The sequence below is a fragment of the Hyperolius riggenbachi genome, chromosome 10 (assembly GCF_040937935.1).
Source record: "Hyperolius riggenbachi isolate aHypRig1 chromosome 10, aHypRig1.pri, whole genome shotgun sequence".
Taxonomy (NCBI): domain Eukaryota; kingdom Metazoa; phylum Chordata; class Amphibia; order Anura; family Hyperoliidae; genus Hyperolius; species Hyperolius riggenbachi.
Genome location: NC_090655.1, coordinates 28,382,352 through 28,407,035, shown reverse-complemented (window position 1 = coordinate 28,407,035; position 24,684 = coordinate 28,382,352). Strand labels below are relative to the sequence as shown.

General features: G+C 45.0%; 2 protein-coding genes across 2 annotated transcripts in view; both read left to right on the top strand.

Moving 5' to 3' along the window:
* The window catches only part of LOC137536633 (alpha-2-macroglobulin-like protein 1), a 56,411-nt gene extending 51,010 nt beyond the window's left edge, over positions 1-5,401 (top strand). The window contains exons 17-18 of the mRNA XM_068258883.1: positions 2,235-2,301; positions 5,211-5,401. Coding sequence (XP_068114984.1) covers positions 2,235-2,301; positions 5,211-5,401 — 258 coding nt within the window. The remainder of the gene's footprint in view (positions 1-2,234; positions 2,302-5,210) is intronic.
* A 3,749-nt stretch (positions 5,402-9,150) lies between these two features.
* Positions 9,151-24,684, top strand: part of LOC137533913 (alpha-2-macroglobulin-like protein 1) — a 65,135-nt gene continuing 49,601 nt past the window's right edge. Inside the window, exons 1-5 of the mRNA XM_068255223.1 lie at positions 9,151-9,225; positions 14,044-14,266; positions 14,360-14,486; positions 17,027-17,148; positions 18,490-18,541. Of these exons, the coding sequence (XP_068111324.1) occupies positions 14,174-14,266; positions 14,360-14,486; positions 17,027-17,148; positions 18,490-18,541 (394 nt within the window). The 5' untranslated portion in view covers positions 9,151-9,225; positions 14,044-14,173. The remainder of the gene's footprint in view (positions 9,226-14,043; positions 14,267-14,359; positions 14,487-17,026; positions 17,149-18,489; positions 18,542-24,684) is intronic.

The following is a 24,684-nucleotide window of genomic DNA, read 5'->3' as shown; positions in this document are numbered from 1 at the left end:
CCTAGTTCATAAGTTATGAGTTTGTAATTAAGACAGCCAGCTCTGGGTGTATTTTATATCTTTATTTATTAAAAGTTACGTTTTATATCCTACCAAAGAGGCAACAATTGTGTTGTTAGTTTAAGTAATCAGGTGTTTGTGAATATCTATTTGGATGTCAAAGAAAATGCATTAGACCAGGTGACCTTCTACTCCCTATTGTTCAGTTCTGATGCTCAGGATGTACTTTATTGAGGCCTGGAGACCCAGCAGCACTTAGCAGTGAGTCCTGTAATGATCTGCGGGCGATTTCCAGTCAGCGCACACCACGTGCGCTGAAGCAGAGGGAAATCGCCACAGTCACAGAAGCAAAGTACCCAGTATAGATTTGTAGAGGAGAATTCCAACCAGCAGATGGAGCTGTGGAGTACTGTGGAGGGATAAGTCCTCTGTACAGCCACAGATGCCAGATTGAAATTGTACGATAAGCAAGAACAGGGCAACAAAGTAACAACTCAGAAGAAAGTAAGAACAGAGACAGACTATGTGAATGTCTCCCAATCTAGTCGCCACCCAGCGACGGTAGACATATCACACCAGAACAGACCAGAGTAAGAAAGCTAATCGCAAGAGAGGCGATTGCTATCAGCAACACAAAATTGAGCAAAGACAGAGCGTGAACTGAGTAAAGAAGGCACAGCAAATAACCACAACCTGAACGCCAAGGAAAATAACAAATGAACTAGCTAAACGCGGTCCCCGCTCGATATGCACAACAGAGACAAGCGCGTTAACAGCACGGCCACCGCACGTTAAGCGCAACAGTGGCAAATGTATCAACCCTAATTAAGAAATAAACATGGAGAATGAAAACAAACAGATAACGCGAACGCTTGCTAATCGGTTGCCTCACACCAGACAACAGCAAGCGTTCGTTCCATACAAGACAGACAGAGGGAGTAACCCGTAGCAACCGCAGCTAAGCTTATACTCCAAGGTTCAGACAAGGGAGATCCACCGCCTCTAATGCTAGGGCGAATGCGATCTAGGAACAGGACAGAACGATTCACTGTCAGCCACCGCTGGCAATAGTACAATCGCACAGACAAGACAGAATAGGCAGTACAAATTAAACACAAACCTGACTGCACTAATAGGAGTGCAAGGAGCACTCCCCAAGAATTAACTACACTAGAAGATAGTAACAAAGATGCTGAGGCTCTAAGGTTAGTTTCCCTAATCAGAAACTATATCGAGCGAGGAATTCTGGGAGGAAGTGACATTTATACTAGAAACCTTCAAAGGAAGCAGACAAGCAGATTTGCAAGATAAGTGGATGCAAATCAGTCAGCCTTGCAAACTGACAGAAAGGCCTATTTTCCTTGGACTGAACTATGCAAGCTGCATAGGAAAGAAAACTGTCCAGGGAATCAAGGCCAGCAGAGCAGATTCTGACAAGTTTACATTGAATATGAACATTCCATTTTCTCCCTCCAACCACTAGAGGGCATAGTTCATAGATGCAGGCATTTATGCATATGGCTCACACCTCACCAAGTGAAAAAGTAGTAAAAAAAAAAAAAAAGTAATATCTAACTTAAAGGTACCCTGAGCAGTAAAAAAAAAAAAACCTGAAATCTGGACTTACCTGGGGCTTCCTCCATCCCCCTGCAACCTTCGAGGTCCCCCGGCATACTCTTCAGCTCTTTCTTGGTTCCGCTGGCGGCTCCTGAAATCCAGCGACTTCAGGTGAGGTTGCACGTGGGCGCCAATGGCCCGCACCCATTGCATCATCCCATCGTTCACCGTAAGCGTCCTGCACATGCATCGTTCAGTCTTTATAGAACCGTGCAAGGGCAGGACAGGTACAGCGACCAGCGTGATGATGCGCCGGGGGCGCTCACACGTGCGACTTCACCTGAAGTCGATGGCTTACCAGAGCGGGACCAAGGAAAAGTCGAAGAGGATGCCGCAGGACCTCGCAGGCTACGGAGGGCTCAAGGAAGCCCCAGGTAAGTCCAGATTTTGATTTTTTTTTTACTGCTTAGGGTCCCTTTAAGTTACCTATTTTGAGAATAATTTTATTTCACAGAGGCTTAAAAGTATTTTACTGATATGTTGTAAAAACCTATCATTTGAAAAAACTCAGGGGAAAAGTTCAATCAGAGCTAGATATGGCCAGTCAAATGCAGTTCCTGTTTTTGATGTGGAATTCCACTAAAATGGTTTTTAATTTTATGTATTTTTTTTTTTAGGCTGCATCGATAAAAGCAGTCACCAACTTTGTGATCCGTAAGCCTTTGACTTGTACAACCCCACCACGTGAGTTTATTCTGTTATGCTGAATGTCATTCATATTTCATAGCAGGGATTGTGCTAGTAGCAACATTTTACAAAACAAACCTGAACTAAATCTGAACTGATGATATAAACAGTTGTATCTATCCGCCTACTCCTAAAAATTACTTTTTTTTAGAATCTAACAGTTTGATTTTCTGTTTAAAAGCTAAAAAAGCAGGTTTAATGTTTTATTGGATCAGCCAAATCACAGTCATTTAGTCTTTGAGAGCTACTGTGTACAATCTACAAAATGTTCATTGAACACCCAGAACTCAGACGCAGTTTCTTTCATGCCAGAGTTTTATGGCTATAGAAATCCCTCCAAGAAACAGGCATTAACATGCCTGAATGTTTAGCCCTTTCAGTGAAAAAAAATTAAAAAATTAACACAACCTACTTAAATGCAGTATTGGCACTGTAAATACACATTTATCCCAATATGTCACATGTCAGTTCATCCCTTTCAACCCATTAAAGAAATGCGGAACACAACATCAATGGATGTCATAAAATAGAAGATGTCCCTTGCTACCGTTTAAGCAGGTTTTAATGGCAGTGACATCACCAGGTGCAGATTATTCTATCCAGCTAGCAGAGTGCAGAAAGGAGGTTTGTGTGTGAACTGTGAGATCTCAGATGATCCAATGTCATTTTAGGGCAGTGGTGCTCAAACTAAGGTTCGTGGGCCGAATGCGGCCCCCTGTGGCTTTTTCACCGGCCCCCACTCACAAATATATTACTTATAAATGTGGTCCACTGCGTATTTAAATATTGGTGTCTCACAGATAGACAGGGAAGCCAGCGAGTAGTCATTCACTGGCTTCCAATCAATTTCCATATCAGATGACACTGCTGTCCAATTGGGCGACAGGTTTCTCCCTGAGTATGCTTCACTGTCTGGTGAAAAGAGTTTTTTTTACTATCTGCACATGGTGTAATAGGGGCATAATATCTGCTTTGGTTAAATGGGAGACAAAAGTGCTGCACATGCAAACAGGTAATAACTTATTCTACCTAGGTTCAATGTAATGTTTTCTACATCATATCATGTATACTCCGGCCCCCCATTAGTTTGAAGTATGTTGACCCGGCCTTTGACGGAAAAAGTGTGGGGACCCGTTTTAAGGGATAGTCAAGCTGAACAATGAGGCTTAAAAAGAGTAAGGTTTAAGCTAAGTATTTACCCAACGATGCAGAGAGATGGATCCAGCGACATCTCCCTGACGATGAGTGCTCTGGTGATCCATCTACCTTCATCTTCTGGTCGACGGTATGTGCCTTGGTGCAACAAGACTTCAAGCAATCGCAGTACTTTACGCAGCAGTCGTCGGGGATCTTAAAGACCCAATCTGCCGTGATGGTCGTTATCGCCACAATCTGATCTGCCATGACAATCACGTGATCGTGCGCCTTTACCAACATGGGGTGATTGCGAAAACAACTGCTCATTGCTCAAAAAATCGCTGGTCGTCAGGAAAATCATCAGAAGAGATGTGAGGTGGTTATGGGCCAGCTGATTTCTACTGGGATTCCGCGGTTGACACTTCTGTGGGACACAACAGTCCTACTTTCCCCATTTCTGCGGGACAATATAGTCCCGCTTCTGCACCCGTCTGGATCTGTAAATCAGTCGCATTACCCGAAGCCAGGTCTATACTTCCGGCACGTGTGAGAGTTTAAGCAGAATCCAAGCTTCAAGGAGAAGGAAAGAACATCTGTTGGCAGGGGCGTAGCAATAGGGGGTGCAGCGGTAGCGACCGCATCGGGGCCCTTGGGCCAGAGGGGCCCCAAAGGGCCCTTCCTCAACTACAGTATTAGCTCTCTATTGGTCCTGTGCTCATAATAATCACTTCTATATATACATTGAGTAGTGGTAAACATTAACAAGCTCTTCCCCATCCCCTTCTTGCACCTCTGACACTGTAGTTGCCATTGTCAGGTTTTGGTGCGCCGTATCAATTGTTATGTGTAGAGTGCCTGGGGGGCCCCTTTGTAAAACTTGCATCGGGGCCCACAGCTCCTTAGCTACGCCACTGTCTGTTGGTAAGTATGTTTTTTTCCCCCCACACTGAAACCAATGATTTTATTGCAAATATGGCCACACAAATGAGGGGGAGGGGGGGAACATAGCGGTCAGACAAATGGGCGACATAGCAGCCACACAAACTGGGAATAAAGCAGCCACACAAACTGGGGACAAAGCAGCCACACACACTGGGGACAAAGCAGCTACACAAACTGGGGACATAGCAGCCACACAAACTGGGGGCATAGAAGCCACACAAATGGCGGACAAAGCAGCCACACACACTGGGGACAAAGCAGCCACACAAACTGGGGACAAAGCAGCCACACACACTGGGGACAAAGCAGCTACACAAACTGGGGACATAGCAGCCACACAAACTGGGGGCATAGAAGCCACACAAATGGCGGACAAAGCAGCCACACAAACTGGGGACAAAGCAGCCACACAAACTGGGGACATAGCAGCCACACAAACTGGGGACATAGCAGCCACACAAACTGGGGACAAAGCAGCCACACACACTGGGGACAAAGTAGCCACACACACTGGGGACAAAGCAGCCACACAAACTGGGGGCATAGAAGCCACACAAATGGCGGACAAAGCAGCCACATAAACTGGGGACAAAGCATCCATACAAACTGGGGACATAGCACTGGCCACACAGGAAGGGAGGGGGGGGGGGGGTTGGAATGTCAACATATATTCTTACAAAAGAATGTATTATTGTAAAGTTACACCAGTTTTTTGGGATTACTCGTACCAAAACCTTTTACAGGGTTGTGCTAGTAAGATACACATGTAGTTCTTTGGCTTATTCTTTATGGCTTTTTCACTGTGTGTGTTTGTATCATCCTTCCAGCGTCAACGACAGTTCTAATGTCTGCATCAGCGTCGGAGGAGTTTGCGGACATGGAAGCGCGGCCACATGCAGCGGGGTCATCCAAAGCCTTTAATAATGGTGTAGATGAACTTAGCAATCTACAATCATCTGCAGAAATCCGCAAATACTTCCCCCCCACCTGGATGATGCAGTCAGTGATGATCGGGTAAAGATATCTGTCCAAAATACTTTCAAAGTATTAGGGAAAATACAATTTAAAAAAAATGTACCTTGAACTGTGGGGGGGGGGGGGGGTTGTGTGTGTGTGTGTGTGTGTGTGTGTGTGTGTATACAGTGGTGTGAAAAACTATTTGCCCCCTTCCTGATTTCTTATTCTTTTGCATGTTTGTCACACTGAAATGTTTCTGCTCATCAAAAACTGTTAACCATTAGTTAAAGATAACATAATTGAACACAAAATGCAGTTTTAAATGATGGTTTTTATTATTTAATGAGAAAAAAAACTCAAAACCTACATGGCCCTGTGTGAAAAAGAAATTGCCCCCTGAACCTAATAACTGGTTGGGCCACCCTTAGCAGCAATAACTGCAATCAAGCGTTTGCGATAACTTGCAACAAGTCTTTTACAGCGTTCTGGAGGAATTTTTTCTGAGAGCACTTTTTGTCATATAAGCATTAACTTGAAAAAGCGGAGACTGTATCTCCGCGAAACGCGTTGTTTTAATAAAATTTTATATCCTAACTACTTCCCAGTCCATATATCTTCACTCCTGTGAAGTTTATAGTTCGGTGACACACGCTTTCCAGCACCAGAAGCTCTGTATAGAGCTGCCTAGCGTCGTCTGGCAATTGATCCACCACTTCCTGGAGCGAGTGACGTCACTTCCGCCCCAGAGCTCAGTCCCCGGCTCGGCTAAGAGGGACAAGGCGAATCTGGGCTGTGTACGCTGTGCCAGCCCCATCGTAAACAGGTGAGACCTGCCCTATTGATGCATAGTATAGTGGTGCAGCGGACTTAGAGCGCCCCTCTTCTATCTCCACTACAGTGTTTTCAACGGGAGCAGCCAAGTTCAGACTGCGGGGGCCTGATCGCCATTTAGGGGCACACACTAGCTCCATATTTCCTTATTTTCTTTAGGGGTATACAGTAGAAAATCAGATGCGATGTTAGCATATGGGGAGGTATGCAGTCTCTTACCGCTCCTCCCTTGTGACTGCGTCCCCCTCCATTCGCCTGTAAATGGCTCCAGTATCCTCCTAAGATGGTCGATGCCCTTGGACCCGGGCGCCTCACTGACGGTGTATGTGTAGCAACTGGGTCAAAGGGCGCCATCTTAGGATACTGGAGCCAATTATAAGCAAATGGAGGGGGACACAGCCACAAGGGAGGTACGGTAAAGGCCCATACACACGGGCTACGACTGTTGCTGGAAACACATGGCACGCGCATGTTGCGGCGACAGGTCCTCTGTGTGTATGAGGCGCGTGCAAGGAACTGTTGCTAATCAGAGCTGTCGCCAGGCGATTGACTTGTTCGATCACCGGCAACAGCTGTTGCAGGAACCGTTGCTAGTCTCAAGTCGGTGCGTTCGTGTGTATGCTAGTCTCTAGCAACTCTTGTGAGTCCGCAGGGGCGCCTCTAGCCATTTTGTCACTCCAGGCGAGAGAACCTGTGGTGCCCCCCCTCCCGCCTGATAAAACTCAGATAATGTGGCACCCATAAGTCAAAAGCAGATAACTTGTCCCACGCAGATCATACGCAGAAAACAAGTCCCTCACAGGTAAAACACAGATAACATGTCCCCCGCACATCAAACGCGGACACCATGTCCCCCGCACATCAAACGCAGTTACCATGTCCCCTGCACATCAAACGCAGATACCATGTCCCCCGCAGGCCATTCGCAGATACCATGTCCCCCGCACATCAAATGCAGTTACCATGTCCCCCGCACATCAAACGCAGACACCATGTCCCCCGCACATCAAACGCAGATACCATGTCCCCCGCACATCAAATGCAGAAACCATGTCCCCCGCACATCAACCGCAGGTACCATGTCCCCCGCACATCAAACGCAGATACCATGTCCCCCGCAGGTCATACGCAGATACCATGTCCCCCGCACATCAAACGCAGATACCATGTCCCCCGCACATCAAACGCAGATACCATGTCCCCCACACATCACACGCAGATACCATGTCCCCCACACATCACACGCAGATACCATGTCCCCCACACATCACACGCAGATACCATGTCCCCCACACATCACACGCAGATACCATGTCCCCCACACATCAAACGCAGTTACCATGTCCCCCGCACATCAAACGCAGATACCATGTCCCCCACATGTGAAACACAGATAACATGCCCTCAACAGATCAAGTGCAAATTTTAAATCATTCTTAAACTTAGTATAGTTTATCAGCTATGTAATCATGGATCAGGGGAACACACAGTAATCAGGGCAACACACAGTAATCAGGGGAACACACAGTAATCAGGGGAACACACAGGAGGGCAATGGAACGCACAGGCAGTAGGGAGACGGGAACACACAGGAGTACAAGGGAACACAGGAGGGAAGGGGAACACACAGGAGGGAAGGCGAACACACAGAAGGCAGATAGACGGGGAACACACAGGAGGGCAGGGGAACACAGATGGGCAGGGGAACACAGGAGACAAGCAGACAAGAGACAGGAGGCCAGGGGAATGCACAGGAGGCCAGGAGAAAACACAGGAGGCCAGGGGACCACAGATGGGCAGGGGAACACAGGAGACAAGCAGACAAGAGACAGGAGGCCAGGGGAACGCACAGGAGGCCAGGAGAAAACACAGGAGGCCAGGGGACCACAGATGGGCAGGGAAACACAGGAGACAAGCAGACAAGAGACAGGAGGGCAGGGGAACACACAGGAGGCCAGGGGAACGCACATGAGGCCAGGGGACCACAGATGGGCAAGGGAACACAGGAGACAAGCAGACAAGAGACAGGAGGCCAGGGGAACGCACAGGAGGCCAGGAAAACGCACAGGAGGCCAGAGGACCACAGATGGGCAGGGGAACACAGGAGACAAGCAGACAAGAGACAGGAGGGCAGGGGAACACACAGGAGGCCAGGGGAATGCACAGGAGGCCAGGAGAACACACAAGAGGCCAGGGGACCACAGATGGGCAGGGGAACACAGGAGACCAGCAGACAAGAGAAAGGAGGGCAGGAGAACACACAGGAGGCCAGGGGAATGCACAGGAGGCCAGGGGAAAGCACAGGAGGCCAGGGGACCACAGATGGGCAGGGGAACACAGGAGACAAGCAGACAAGAGACAGGAGGGCAGGGGAACACACAGGAGGCCAGGGGAACGCACAGGAGGCCAGGGGAACGCACAGGAGGCCAGGGGAATTCACAGGAGGCCAGGGGACCACAGATGGGCAGGGGAACACAGGAGACAAGCAGACAAGAGACAGGAGGGCAGGGGAACACACAGGAGGCCAGAGGAACGCACAAGAGGGCAGGGGAATGCACAAGAGGGCAGTGGAACGCGCAGGTGGGCAGAGGAACGCACAGGTGGCCAGAGGAACACAGATGGGCAGGGGAACACAGGAGGAAAGAAGAGAAAAGACAGGAGGGCAGGGGAATGCACAGGTGGCCAGGGGAACACACAAGAGGGCAGTGGAACACACAGGTGGGCAGGGGAACAAACAAGAGGGCAGGGGAACATACAGGACAGAGCAGCACTAACCCTCCAAAATCGTTGTTTTTGCAAGCAGCTGCAGCATCCCATCTTCCTTTCTGCTGGGGCTCCAGTGAACCATAGAAGGCAGACCATGCCAGGCAGTTGTCTCCAGAGCCCCAGTTCCTTCCTGGCCTTCTTCCTGCTTCCTCTCTGGGCTCTTCACAAAAGGGGCGGAGCTACACGGAGATGAGCCATCCAGAGTCCCGCAGCACAGGGCAGGCACTGCTGCTATGGAGAGGGGGCCAGCCGGACTATTAGAGGAGGAGGAAAGGGCGGGACTGGGAGGTAGCTAGCTTGCTAGCATAATGCCTATTGGCTGGGGGCATGCATAGAGGCAGCAGCAGCGGCGGAGCACGTGGTTTAACATGTAAACAAACCACGGAGGGCTCCAAGTTGTCACAGACGGTGACTGTAGTAGCGGTGAATTCCCCCCCCCCTCCCCCGCGGCGGCGCTCCCCCTCCCTTTGCCGCTCCAAGCCGTTGCCTAGGTTGCCTGCAGCTAGGAGCGCCCCTGTGAGTCCGACAGTTCATTGAACCTGCGACAGAAGTTGCTGAGCAACAGTTTCCGCTAAGTTGCAGTGCAGACAGGTTGTTGCCGCGTGTATACAATTGTCGCTTGTATACAACTGTCGTTGCTGGAGACTTTCAACTGTTGCTTGTCTCCATGTAACTGCAGACATCCGTGCCTCATGTGTATGTAGCTTAAGAGACTGCACACCTCCCCATACACTATCATAGCGTCCCATTTTCTAGATAGCTAGGGCTTATTTTTCTGGAAACATTTTTTTATGTCCTGTTTGCAGATCAGTCCTACAGACTCTGCTGTGGAATGTTTGCTGGCTTTTAGGGTGTTGCTGCTATGCACTGTGTTGCTATGCATTGTGTTGGTACGCACTTTGTTGCTATATGCACAGTGTTGCTATGCACTGTGTTGTTACGCATTTTGTTGCTATGCACAGGGTTGCTATGCACTGTGTTGGTACGCATTGTGTTGCTATGCACTGTGCTGGTACGCAATTTGTTGCTATGCACAGGGTTGCTATGCACTGTGTTGCTGCATGTGAATGCACTGCTCATAAATTACATGGACATAATTTTACCACCCTTGCGCTGCAATGGATTATGTTATTTAAATGCACAATGCAGTTCTGGAAAATGTGCAAAAATAAGCATGCTTTAGGTATTGATCATATCATGAAAATAGTGTGCACATTATAATGTGCAGTGTGTCGTTATTCTGACCGCATTTGTACCATTAGCGATACGCAACGTACAAGGGGCTTGATTCACTAAACCGTAATAACTCAAATATCACACCTTATCAACGATATCACACCTTATCAAAGATAACACACCTTATCAACGATATGACACCTTATTAAAGATATCACGCCTTATCAGAGTAGCATAGCGAGCACTATGAACTTATGCCTGCTAATTGGCAATGGCACTCATCCTGCCCTGAGCCCCTGCAGGTTCGTAGCGCTCACTATGCTACTCTGATAAGGCGTGTTCACTTCGGTAAGGTGTGATATCTTTGATAAGGTGTGATATTTCAGCTATCACGGTTCAGTGAATCAAGCCCCTAGTGTGAACTTAGCCTAAATAAAAGGAACTCAAGGTGACAGGTGTATGGAGGATTCCATATTTATATCCGTTTAAAGCGGATTCGAGAGGAAAAACTAACTATAACAAGTAACTTGTCTATATATCTTATCTAAAGTTTAGATAGTTTACACAGCAAATCTAGCTGCAAACCGCTTTAATATAATATGATTGATTATTCCTGTGATACAATGACAGCAGCCATGTTGTTTGTAAACATTAGACAGAGGCAGGCTTATCTGCATCTTGAGCAAAAAAAACGAATCCTCCTCTCTCCTCCTCTCTGCCTCTGAAATCTCTGGCTAGTAATACCTCCTCCTGCCCAGACTGAGCTCCCATGAGCCCTTGCTACTGTCTGAAAGTGCCTTGGCTCTCTGAAAACCTGTGGGCGTGGCTTGTTTAGTTTATAGGGAATTAGAGTATTAAAACAAAACAAAAAAAGTATTTGGCTTGAGGAATGCCCTATAAACAATAGGAAAGGAACACAATTATGCAATGAGTAAAGTTCATCTCGAATCCACTTTAATCAATACTAGTTGCCTTTTTTTTCCGGACAGCATGATGAGATGGCAGCACTTCTCAGAATAGGCTGCATCTTAATGACTAACAGCATAGGTGTGCAGAGCCTAATTATAGGCAGGATGATGCACATCTTGCATCCAAACCAGACGCACCAATTAACATTAAAGGACCAATATCGTGAAAGCCATAACATTTAAAATATATGTAAGCACATGCAAATACGAAGTACATTTCTTCCCGAGCAAAATGAGACATACATTTCTCCCATGTTGCTGTCACCTACAGTAGGTAATAGAAACCTGACAGAACTGACAGGTTTTGGACTAGCCCATCTCCTCATGGGTGGTTCTCAAGGTTTCAATTATTTACAAAAGCACTTAGTGCATGGCAGTTGCTCTGTCCAGCTGCCAAAAAAGTGTGCGGTGAGCAGGGAGGCTGGCCAGCATCTTGTATAAATCCTTTTCAGGGAGTGACTTTATAAATAATAAAAGGTAATTCTGAGAATACCCCAAGAAGAGATGGACTAGCCCAAAACCTGTCAGTAATGTCAGATTTCTACTACCTACTGTAAGTGACGGCAACATAGGAAAAAAGTCATTGATGGCTCATTTTACTCCCGGAAAAACATACTTCTTATTGTTTGTGTTTACATGTATTTTAAATTTCGCAATTTTTCGCAATAGTCGTCCTTTAATTGTACAAGAACAAACAAATATATGTACAGAAGAGGTAGTGGTGGACTCCACTACTACCTCCTCTATACATATATTTTTAAGAATTGTAGTCCTTGTTATCCTGTTGGCGCCTCTGTTTGTTCTTATACAATATCTTAGTCTACCCTTGGTGGAGGGGTGTAACCCCCTTTTTTCTGATCTACGGAGAGCGACTTCTTAATCCTGAGTGGGGACAGGTCTAATCTCCCCAGCTGCCTTTACAGTGGTTACCTTTGTGGTGACCCGGGTTTGTAAGTATTTATTTACTTGCCCTACATATTCATCCTTTGCCATTGCTTACTGCACTATATTGGTCTCTCTCTGTCCTCTTCTTTGCAATTAACATTAATGGAGGACATTATCTTCCAAAACAGTTTGCATGCAAAGTTTTCCGTACTGGGCCCTACCACCGCTATGAGGCCATCCTTTCAGAAGTGACCCTAATCTCTAAATAATAAAAAAAAAAACGTTTTAAAGTTCCCACCACTCAACTGGTAAATATATCAGACTTTTATTGAATTATCGCCCAAAAAGGACTAAACATTTCATGGCCTAAGGCCTCTTCATTGGGGTCAATACGGTGCTAAGTTCACAGAGAGATAGGGCTCCGAGGGCTTATATGCATTATTTAAAAGAAAATAAATATGGTGGCCTCCATATGTCTATCACCTCAGGTTCCCTTTAACTGTATTGCTACTGAAACACATTAGTTAATTATCGGACTGGGATGAGGGAGGATGGAGTGGGAATTCCACCACTGGAGGTAATCCTTTTATGGTCTATTGCTGTTGTCCACATCTCATCGCTAAAGATCTTTAGTTTAAAGGGATACTGTAGGGGGTCGGGGGAAAATGAGTTGAACTTACCCGGGGCTTTTAATGGTCCCCCGCAGACCTCCTGTGCCCGCGCAGCCTCTCACCGATGCTCCGGCCCCGCCTACGGTTCACGTCTACAATTTCAGACTTTAAAGTCTGAAAACCACTGCGCCTGCGTTGCCGTGTCCTCAATCTCGCTGATGTCATCAGGAGCGTACTACGCAGGCCCAGTATCGTCTGTGCTTGCACAGTATGGTCCTGGTGACATCAGCAGGAGCGAGGACACAGCCGTGCAGGCGCAGTGGTTTTCAGACTTTAAAGTCTGAAATTCTAGAAGTAAACCGGAGGCGGGGCCGGAGCATTGGGGAGTGGCTGCGCGGGCACAGGATGTCTGCGGGGGACCATTAGAAGCCCCGGGTAAGTTCAACTCATTTTCCCCCGACCCCCCCTACAGTATCCCTTTAAATATTGTGGGAACTTTGTTCAGTTCCCAGGCGATTCAGTTTTGGAGAGGATACCTAGCTTTATAAATTCACTGCTTTGTTTAGAAATTCACCATGAGCTTGCTGGGGTAGGTCGTAACTCTGGGTTTTTTAAGTCCTACCCCATAGAGCCATATTAATTCATGCCATGCACTGATGAGGATCAACCAATTCAAAACAGTCTAAATACATGTTGGATTATTGTGGCTCTGTACAATTAACAAGCTGATACATAATTGCATTCCAGCGGTTCTGGAGGTGTGTTTAGCTTACAGGTACAACACAGGATGATTTGCATATTCAGCAGTGATGCATCCTGGGAGACATCATATGTTCACTCCAACCTAAATTATCACAACTACCTTCTGTTTAAGAAGGCAAACTTTTGTTTTGCATAGCATTTTAGTAAGAGGGCTTTTTGGTCCTTTGTTGCCCCCTTACACACTCCTAGGAGTTCTGGTTCACCATGAGCTTTCTGGGTACTCTCTGTTTATTTAGGTAGATCAAACTGTCTTATCAGTAGCTGAGAAAACTCTGCCAGTATGACAGATTTCTCCTTATTAGGGATGACCCTGATTAGGAAAACGCATGGAGAAGCATGTGATCAGTTTGATCAGCTGGTATATATGTAAGGTTCTGATTTGCTGTAATGACTTCCTGGTTTAACACATGATCAGGACCAGCAAATCAGAACCTTACAAATCTATCAGCTGATCAAACTGATCACATGCTTCTCCATGAGGTCCCCTAAGCAGGGCCATCCCTACTCCTTATACATAAATTCTGAAGCCTAACCCTTCCATTGCCCCTAGGAAAGTGAATCCTAGCTAAAGCTTCATTTTTTGAAGATTTCTATAAATTTTAATGAAATTTTTTTTTCCCATAAAGGTTATCATGCTGTAGCTAATCCTTTAGCGCAGAGAAAAAATTCCACTTTAATACTTTCTCATCATGATTCTCTCACAGTTCCTCTGGCAAGCTGGTCTATCCAGTGAAGACTCCAGACAGCACTACGCAGTGGGACGTAGACGCTACCTGTGCAGCATCTGTTGGTCTGGGCTTTTCAGAAACAAATCTCATAGTGTTTAAGCAGTTGATGACAGATGTGATCTTGCCTTATTCTGTTAAACAAGGAGAGCTTATGGTGGTCACAGCAATCACCAACAACTTCCTGAAGCGGTGCATGATGGTGAGACTGCTGAGAACCATACTTATCATGTGACTCTTGTATTTGCCCATCGGTGGTAAGCAGTGAACATTGATGACTGTCCGTCTTCTCCAGGTCAAAGCCACCTTGTACGAGTCAGCAGACTTTCAGGTAGAACTATGCGAGGACTGCCAATATACGGCCTGTCTGTGTGCTGACCCTTCCCATGCCTTCACCTGGAACGTCAGACCATTACAACTAGGTAAGAAAGTCACTAAGTTGTTAATAATTCCATCTTGTATGCACATGTAAGCAAATTGTATGTAGATTAGAGATGAGACAGGTAAACTTACTTTTTACAGTTTTTAATTGGCCTTATTCCAAGCTGCATTCCAGTTGCATTTAGGCTACTTTCCCACCAAGACGTTGCATTTTAGGGGACGTTAAGGTCGCATAACGTGCCCCTAACGCAACGTATGGTGGTGTTGAAGTTGGACGTCAGATTCAGCTGCGTTATGCAGCTCTGAAAACAGCAGCTCCAGGCCAGGTTAGTGATAGGAAGCCCGGATCTTTTTAAGGATTCGGATCATTTGAATCGGATCATTGAAAAGATCCGGATCTTTGAACCGAATCATTTGAATCATTTTACTAGGGAAGCAGACTGGGTGAAATGAGTAGCAGGACAGGACTTTCCCCGCACTGTACATTCTGTATGTTCCTGTTTCTTCCAGACAGACATCCACTGTGAACTGAATCTTTCATTGTGATGATCCAGATGATTCGACTCACAAAAAAGATCCGGATCAAATGAACGATTCGTTCATGATCCGGACAGCACTACAGTCCCACCACGAGTCTCCTCAGTGCCGTGAATATTAATTAGCCATGTGGCTGGCTGCAGAGGAGGAGGGGAGTCCTCCTCCTCCAACATTACTGAGCATGTGCAAACAGTCTAACGTGGCTTAGCCCAGTATAACGTAAAGCATGCAGCACTTTGTTTAAACGTGCTGCGTTACTATGTAACGCAACGTGGGCACTGTGAACAGCACATTGATTTTACAGTGCTGTGAGTTAGGCTGCATTACTGGCTGCTGTAACGTGGGACTTTAACGTCGCACTGTGAAACCAGCCTTAAAGTAAACCTGAGAGATTTAAAACGCTAAACATTGGATACTTACCTTAGGAAAGGGAAGCCTCTGAAACCTAAAAAGCCTTCCCCCGTCCTCCTATGCCAAGCTCTTCAATTACCAAAAGGATCCATTTTGAACTCTTAACCCTGACCTACAAAGTTCTCCCCTTTACACCTCCTCACTAGTTTCCAGATACCAACCCAACCGCAATCTCAGATCTGCACATGACCTTCTTTTGTCCTCCACTAGAATCACCTGCTTGCATTCACGTATACATGAATTCTCACGTGCTTCACCCCTCTTCTGGAATGCCCTTCCACGGCACATCCGTCACTCTCCAACCTTTGAAATCTTTAAGCGCTCCCTCAAAACTCACTTTTTCCTACAAGCACATACTCTACCTTAGGCCATTCCCCTTCCAACCAAGTTGTACACCTTACTAGGTTTACTCTACTGTACTTACCACCATTGACAGTTATTCACCCTCTGGGCAACACCAAAATTGGTGAACAATAAAGTCAGAGTCAGCTTTTATAGTCCAAAAACAAAAAGCAGTTTCTCTATTCAAATGATGATGGATGCTAAAGATGGTCAGGAAGATGCTAATAAATTAAAGCGAATAGAATAAATCATTTATAAATTATTATTTAATCCCTCTAAGAATTTTCTTAAAAGGTGTTAAATTTTTGCAAAAATGTTGCTATCTCCCCCCTCCCCTTAGCCAAAACTCCTTGAGCGTCTGGTTCACAAACTCCCGACCCAGTACCTCAATGCCTACTCCCTGCTAGATCCACTGCAATCTGGATTTCGGCCTGCCCACTCAAGCGAAATAGCTCTCACCAAAGAGGTCAATGACCTTGCCTTAGCTAAAGCTGAAGGCAAGTGCTCCATTCTCCTCCTCCTTGCCTTTCAGCAGCTTTTGACACAGTGTACCATAGGAATTCTCATGTCAGTTGAAATGGCAGCTTTTGCAAAATTACCGTTAAGTAAAAATTCTGTGTATATTCTTGAAAATGCTTTTTATTGCTTATTTGCCCATAGGGTCACAGTTACAGGATTCAGGAAGTGCTCTAGTACCTCTTCTAAGGCTGGTAGCAGAAGAGGTGTATCTACAGGGGTGAAGGTATGGCATGTGCCATGGGCACCTCTTACTGAGAGCACTGCTCTGTAGTATCCTTTGTGTTCTTCATACAGATTCTAGTTTGTATCTGAAGGACATTCTGCTACCTGGTTACATCTTTTTTGGGGACAAGCTGCCTGTTATTTGGGGCATATGTATAGGCTGACCTATACATACTTCATTCTTATAGGCCATGCTCCACTTTAACCTGGACACAACCAATTAAACCGATGTTCAATCAATGTTTGGAGGGACGCCCCCCACCCTTCGAGGGGGGGGGATTTCAATAGGTGCTGTTTTCCCTAGATACGCCTCTGGCTCGTAGGCCAATAATTTTACTCAAGAGAAATCGTCTACCTTTTCTAGAGCTAACAACATTGATATAAATTCAGATGGTGGTGCGGTTTCAGTAGAACAAAGTACAGTACAGTACCTAGAGTAGACAGTATTCCATCATTCGGTGATTTGACTTCATATACCAGCTTCCATCTTTGTACTGCCTACTGATTACACAAGAATGTTTACAACGTATTCATCTCTTTTCCATCACAGGTTCCATAAATATCACTGTTGGCATTAAGGCTTTGGACACAACTGATCAATGTGATGGACAGCAGCCTATAGTGCCCGAGAAAGGTGCTTCAGACATGGTCCAGAGACGAGTGCTTGTTGAGGTAATCACTGGATTCTACATTACTCTGCAGGTGTCCAAGACTGGATTTACACTTTGTGTGCCCTTAGGCCAAGTATATTGTGGTTGTCCTTCCATGTGAATGCTTGGCTTCTGTGGCGCCATTGGCCTTCATGTCCAATTGCTCCCTTGGGCAGCAGCCGCCCAAGGCCAGGACCTTTGTGGCCTTTCCTGAAATCTACCCCTGCAGGAGTCTGAGGTCACAGAAGTCTGATACAGTAACGTAAAATGTGTCACACGTTCCTGTTCATTTCTCGGGTGGAGAAGTGTAGTGTTTCCTCTTCACATTCTTCGATCAGTGCTAATCATACTAATGCAGCTCCCATAGAGTGAGATGATGTGGATGCAGTATTGACTGTTATCTCTAAGCTTCCGTTAGTAAAATAAAGTAATGGATTGGCAACCATGTGGCCCATCACCCACTGTTATGTGGTTCACCTCCCCCTCACCCGCTACTCCTGAGGGCCAGTATATAAGAAGCAAAATGTATTCCCAATTAGTGAATGATTTGCTGTTGATGGCATGTTAATTTAGTCTTCTGACCAATTGGAAACAAGCTAAAAGAGACATATTAATCCATGCCTTGCACTGCTGAAGGCCTAGCAGCCTGCGTTAGTAATGGGTGTTACTGTTTGTAGCCTGTAACCGTAGCGACTGTAGCAGGTGACGCTAATAGGATAACTCACGTTAACCAGTGCTGATAGTAAGGGTAATATTGCAGTGTGCTGTCTGTACAAGGTAATATTAGACCAATTTCCTGCATCAACCCCAAAGTTTCTTGAGCCTCATTATTTATATTTTTATATTTGATGAATCTCACTGTTCTTCTGTAATTTGATATGAAATTTACCACCCTGTCCTGTCCAAAAAAAGGAGGGAGCTCAGTTTTCCCCTAGAGTTTCTACAAACCTTTTTGCATTTTCAGCCGCCAGTAATTAGGGTTCCTGCCCACTTTCCCCAAGGGAGAATAACATCACTGGCTAAGCATGGGCGGGACTGGGAGGGGCAGGAAAGGCTTCCAGGGTAAAGGAGAACTTCCTGCCTGGTGGATGAGACAAATGGAAATTTTTCGCACTAAAATACAGGAGAACAATGAACCTTATTAAAATCATGCCAAGGCAGTTTAGGAGAGTGTTACTATAGCCACCAGGGAACATGTTTTGTATGATTGTTAAATACCACTTCAGGTATACTTTAACTCTCTTTATACTGTATGAATATGGGTTAGTCCTGTATTTTAGCATCATGAGAGGTAAACAACATGAATAAGCAATAATGTAATCTAGCAAAAACCTAAGCCAAGTTTTGTTCTTCTTTTCCTAAGGCACATGGAATTCCAGTGGAGAAAACACAGAGCTTGCTCCTTTGTGCTTTCGGTACGTGATTCTGAGCTTAAAATGTTCATTTTATAAAAGATGAAGTATTCATGTCACACAATGTTGTATACATGATGGATCTCAAAAATTAGATTTATTGATTTTTCTCTGCTCAATGACACAGTATTTCTGTGTCACTGAGGGCTGAAATATATGAACTATTGACCTTTGTACCTATGCCCTGCACTCAGAGCTTGTTCTCTGCCAGGACCAAGGTTTATGGCTGTAGTTCCTTATCAGTAAGGACTAAACTATAGTCCGACTGGGTCCCGACTGGAGAGAAACTGTCAGTTGCATACTTGAATGTTAACCCTTTCAGGCAAAAAAATAAATAAATAAAAAAGGGACACAGTTTATTTATTTGTATGCTCATCATGTCTCATGTCACTTAAGGTACACTTTAAGGTGGTTACCGTATATACTCGCATATAAGCCGACTCGCATATACGCCGAGGTACCCACTTTTCCCCCATAAACCAGGAAAAAGTGATTGAATCGTATATAAGCCCCCTCCCCAGTATAGCCCCCTCCCCAGGATAAACAACCAGATGGTCCCCCAATAAGAGGCATCTCAATATCCAGTAAAAAAAAAGTCACATGTGCTCCCAGTGTGAGACCACCCTCCTCCCTATAGCCAAATAGACCCCAAAGCAGCCCCCTCCACATAGCCAGATGTGCATCCATGTCTCTTCTAATTGCCCCTCACATTTGCTTAGCTCCCAGACACTTCTAGACACAAATCCTTCTGATAATAACCAGGGACAAGACAAATCTTGGAGTCTGGACTCTCAAATGCTGCTAACTGGAGTTAGAGAATTATGGCAGATTAAAGGACACATCAGTGAGGTGGAGCTACACTCACCACCAGGGCACTAAGTGCTTCTCACAGGATCTGCAAAGCTGCAGGCAGAGAATGTAACTGATCCTTGAGACACACAGCCCACATCGGCCATGAATCCAGCGCTGCGTAATATGTTGGCGCTTTATAAATACAATAAATAAATAAAATAAATAAATAAATAACTTCCTTCCATCTCCTCTGCAGATCTCCATGTGCACTATATGAGCTGTCTTCTTCCTCTGCTTTTCTTCCGCACATGCCCAGTAGATGGCAGCAAAGCATGCAGGGAGATGTAGTCTCTTGAAGACTCCTATTTGCTTGTAACTTTCAGTTTACTTCCCTCCCTCCTGACATACTTAAAAGGGAACTGAAGTAAGAGGTATACGGAGGCTGACATATTTATTTCCTTTTAATCAATACCAGTTGCCTGGTAGCCCTGCTGGTCTATTTCTGTGCAGTAGTATCTGAATAACACCAGAAGCAAGCATGCAGCTAGTCTTGTCAGATCTGACTTGAAAGTCTGAAATACCTGATCTGCTGCATGCTTGTTCAGGGGCTATAGCTAATAGTATTAGAGGCAGAGGATCAGCAGGGCTGCCAGGCAACTGTTATTGCTTAAAAGGAAATAAACATGGCAGCCTCTGTATACCTTTCTCTTCAGTTCCCCTTAAAGCCGTGAAATTAGAGATGAGCGTAATGACTTAATTACGATTTCGCAAAATTTCGCGTAATTAGTGTAATTACGATTATGGCCATAAGTACATAATCGTAATGAAGAAGGATTTTGCGAAATTCCGCGTAAGCGTAATTTTCGCATATTTTTCGCATTACAGTGGGTATCGCGAAATTACGTTTGCCTTGCATGCAACCTTTTGTAAGCGTAGTTACATAACGTAATTTCGCGATAGTTCATATTACTGTAAGCGTTAATTTTTGCGTCGTTTTCGCGTTATGGAATGCTATTTCGCATATAAACTTCGCCATGTAGTGATATTTCGCATTAAAATTCGCCATGCAGACGAAAATGCCTTTGGCGAAAATTCGCGAGCAACCCTGCTAACAAGTAATTACGAAATGCGAAATTACGTTATGGTTTAACGCGAAATTACGTTATGGTTTAACGCAAAATTACGTTATGAACGAAACGCGAAATTACGCGTTGAAAATTACGCTTACGGTATTTTCATTTACGATTTTAATGGCAATTACGCTACCATAATTTCGCATCGTAATGGCAAATTTCGCATGCGTAATTATAGTAACGCGCAATTTCGAAAATTTCGGCTCAACACTACGTGAAATGTAGTTTCTTGTATTCTGAATGCTGCATCCTCCTTGGCAAGGCTGTGCTGTTATGTGCTGATACATGTGTTTATGGGACAGGTGGCCACACGCTGTGATTAGGTTTAGATGTATACTGCCGTGGCTGCAGCTCACTATCAGAACTTCATGATAGTGAGCTGCAGCCATGTCCGTATACATCTCTGAGCACAGGCCCGGATTTACCTCACAGGAGCCTATAGGCACAGATGTCCTGGCACCCTAGACTCCGCCCTCTATGAACCTACTAACCCCCACCGAACCGCGCCTGTGCTGGCTGGCCCAGCTGTCACTTCTCCCTTACTTCCCTTGCCTGTCATAGGTAGCTACAGGTGTCCCTTAGTATTAGGTAGCCAGAACTACTCTCAATATCTAGAGGTACCCCCAAATATTAGGTAGCCAGAGAAACCTCAGCATTAAGAAGCTGGAGGTGCCCCTGACTGAAGGGAGATCTCATCAGTGGAATGCCGAGAGCTGGGCGAGTTACCTCATTTACACTCTCATCATAACTCTGCATAGGGAAAGAGGGAGGCACTCAGGGAGGGGAATGAGCCACCTTTCCTTCAAAAGGCGCCTGTAGGCATGTGTCTACAGTGCTTTATGGTAAATCCGGCCCTGTCTGAGCCTAATCACAGCGTGTGGCCGACTGTCACATAAACACATGTATCGGCACATAACAGCGCAGCTTTGCCACGCAGAAGGCAACATTCAGAATACAAGAAGCGAGTGTACATTTCCCGGCTGCAGCGAGTCTGGAGAGAGGGAAGTAGAGTCGGTGAAAGCTACATGAAAGGGATCCCTGCTCTCTGCAATGCCCCACGCTCTGGGGCACATCGATCTGATAAAATTCACACTTAAAGAGAAACTCCAACCAAGAATTGAACTTTATCCCAATCAGTAGCTGATACCCCCTTTTACATGAGAAATATAATGCTTTTCACAAACAGACCATCAGGGGGCACTGTATGACTGATTTTGTGCTGAAACCCCTCCCACAAGAAGCTCTGGGACCGCGGTACTTATGGCAGTTTGTTACAATGTAACAAGGCTCACAGACAGGAATTCGCTGTTTACAGCTGTCTCTAAAAGCCAAAACAGATAGCATCAGCTACATAACCTGCCCACAGTAAAAATGTCACCATGTAATAAATGTCAGAATGTAAATCGGGGAGAGAAAATATTTTACAATGAGCAAACACTGACTAAATCATTTATACATAATTATTGTAAAAATGAAGCACTTTTTTTATTACATTATTTTCACTGGAGTTCCTCTTTAACCACTTCAGCCTTCAGTCGTTTTCACTTTATGCATCCGAGCAATTTTCACCTCCCATTCATTAGCCTATAACTTTATCACTACTTATCACAATGAACTGATCTATATCTTGTTTTTTTCTGCCACCAATTAGGCTTTCTTTGGGGGGTACATTTTGCTAGAGCCACTTTACTGTAAATGCATTTTAACAGTAAGAATAAGAAAAAAATGGAAAAAATGCATTATTTCTCAGCTTTCAGCCAATATAGTTTTAAAATAATACATGCCTCCATAATTAAAACTCACGTATTGTATTTGCCCATATGTCCCGGTTATTACACCGTTAAAATTATGTCCCTATCACAAATGGCGACAATATTTTATTTGGAAATAAAGGTGCATTTTTTCCGTTTTGCACCTATCACTATTTACAAGTTTAAAATAAAAAAAAAATTAGAAATATTTCATCTTTACATTGATATTTAAAAAGTTTAGACCCTTAAGTAAATATTTACATGTTTTTTTCATTGTAATGTTTTTTTTTTTGTATTAAACATTTTATTTGGGTGTTTTTGGGAGTGTGGGATGTAAGCCATAGTTTATAATGTAAATGTGTCTTGAGTTTTATTTTTTTCACTTTTAGTTGTAGTTTTACTTTTTGACCACAAGATGGCGGCCATGAGTTTGTTTACATGACGTCACTCTAAGCGTAACATCTGCTTAGAGCGACGTATGGGAGACCTTACAGCCAGAAAAAGCGCAGCTTCCGAGAGAAGCTGTCGCTTTTTCAGCGGGGGAGAGGAATCAGTGATCGGGCACCATAGCCCGATTCACTGATTGCCAGGCTAACGAACCGTGGCCGGGAGCGGCACGCGCGTGGCCGCAGAAGTGCGCGGACACGCACATGGCCTCCTGGGCGTAGCTAGTACGTCCAGGAGGCCAAAGTAGTTAATGTGGCCATACATGGTACAATTTTTCATTTTTTTTTATTAGATAATTTAGTTTGATTACTCCATTATAGATCGAATACAAAGATTTTTCCAGCATGTACGATCAGATTTTTCTCGAAAAAACGGGATAATTGTTCAAATTTCTTGATCGAAAAACAAATATTTTCAACTTTCATTCGATTCGATCATTTAGATCGAATAAACGGGAAAATCGAACATTTTTATTGTATCGTGTATGGGCACCATTACTGCTGCGGGGCATGGGGGGACAGACACCAGGGGGGGGGGGGCAGAAGCAGGGGGGGGGGGGGGGGGCTTTTCAGCCCATTTTTTGGGCTGAAAAATTCGGCTTGTATGCGAGTATATACGGTAGCTTTTTGGAACCATTCCCTGACAGTATAAATCCAGCCATAGGAATGGTCATTAAAATGGCAATACTGTAATTTTGAGCAGGATTATGCGAGTTGTCTATGCAAATGGGTGGAGCTTGATAATGGACCAATCACATTCTGCAAAGGTGGAATGTGATGGGTCCATTGTTTGAGCAGCATACAAAAGTTGCATAACTCTGCTTCAATTACTTGCACCTCATTGACCATCCCTATTCAGCCAGCACTGAAGGAGATTTCATGGTAGCTTTGCTTGGCTGCCTGAGGGGGGTGGAGTTTGGGGGCATTTTTGTTTCGCTGAGGTGATGTTGGGTCAATATTTAGTGATGGCCATTCATGCCAATGATCTACTGACTCCCATCTACAGATCTGTTGTGGACATTTCATTGAGTAAAACTAGTCAATAGTACATGGGAATTGTGGTAAACTTTGAGCAGAATATATTAGGGCAGGCTGCCTTTTACTCCAGGCCATTTATTTTGCATTTCCCTGCTTCTAATTAGTAGTGCTGTAATGGGTATTTATGGCCACTTGTCACTAGGGGGCAGTGTGAGACAATAACAGAGGACTTCTGCTTTCAGTTTTTATGTTTTCTGCTAGTAGAGAGACATGAAAGCATTCCAAGGTTTTACAGCACAAGAGTTCTGCCGGCTGAGATCAAAAGCAGTGCCCTTCTCTCAAACAAGATAACTCAATTGCAGTTGCTAATGAGTGAAAGCACTCTCTTAAAGCACCCATGGCAGTGGCATAACTAAGATGCTTGGGGCCCCAATGCAAATTTTACATGGGGCCCTTGCCACTGTATTGGTATGGAGTTCCAAAACCGTTTAAGGACAGCTGCAGAGTCAGAGAGCTGTATTCAGAGTAAGGAAACAGTTTAAGGATTGCCACTATGCAATGCACATACAGAGGTTATCATTACCAGCATAGTACCACTGAAAAGCTAAGAAGATGGATGAAGATGGCGCCTAGTGGGCACCTCTGGTATAGCAGCCCGGGTGCGATAGCAAACTCTGCACTACCTATTGCTATGCCACTGATGGCCATTACTATACTAGGTGCTTTTGCGGCATCCCCTAGAGCTCTATATATTACTCATGGCTCAAGGATTAGTTCACTTTTAGAGAGAATTTGAGAGTGGATGCTATAGGATATTGCATTTACACTCATTGAAGAAGCACATAGTTCCTATAAAATGTACAACACATAAATGATCTAAGTGTAATAATCACAGTGACTTGCATTAAGTCAAACATAGATGTTATTCTACATTAACCTTCCTGGCGGTAACCCCGAACTTAGTTCGGGGTAAGCCGCGCAGGAGGTTTTCTCAGGCCCTGCTGGGCCGAGTTGCTTAATTTTTTTTTTGCTGCATGCAGCTAACA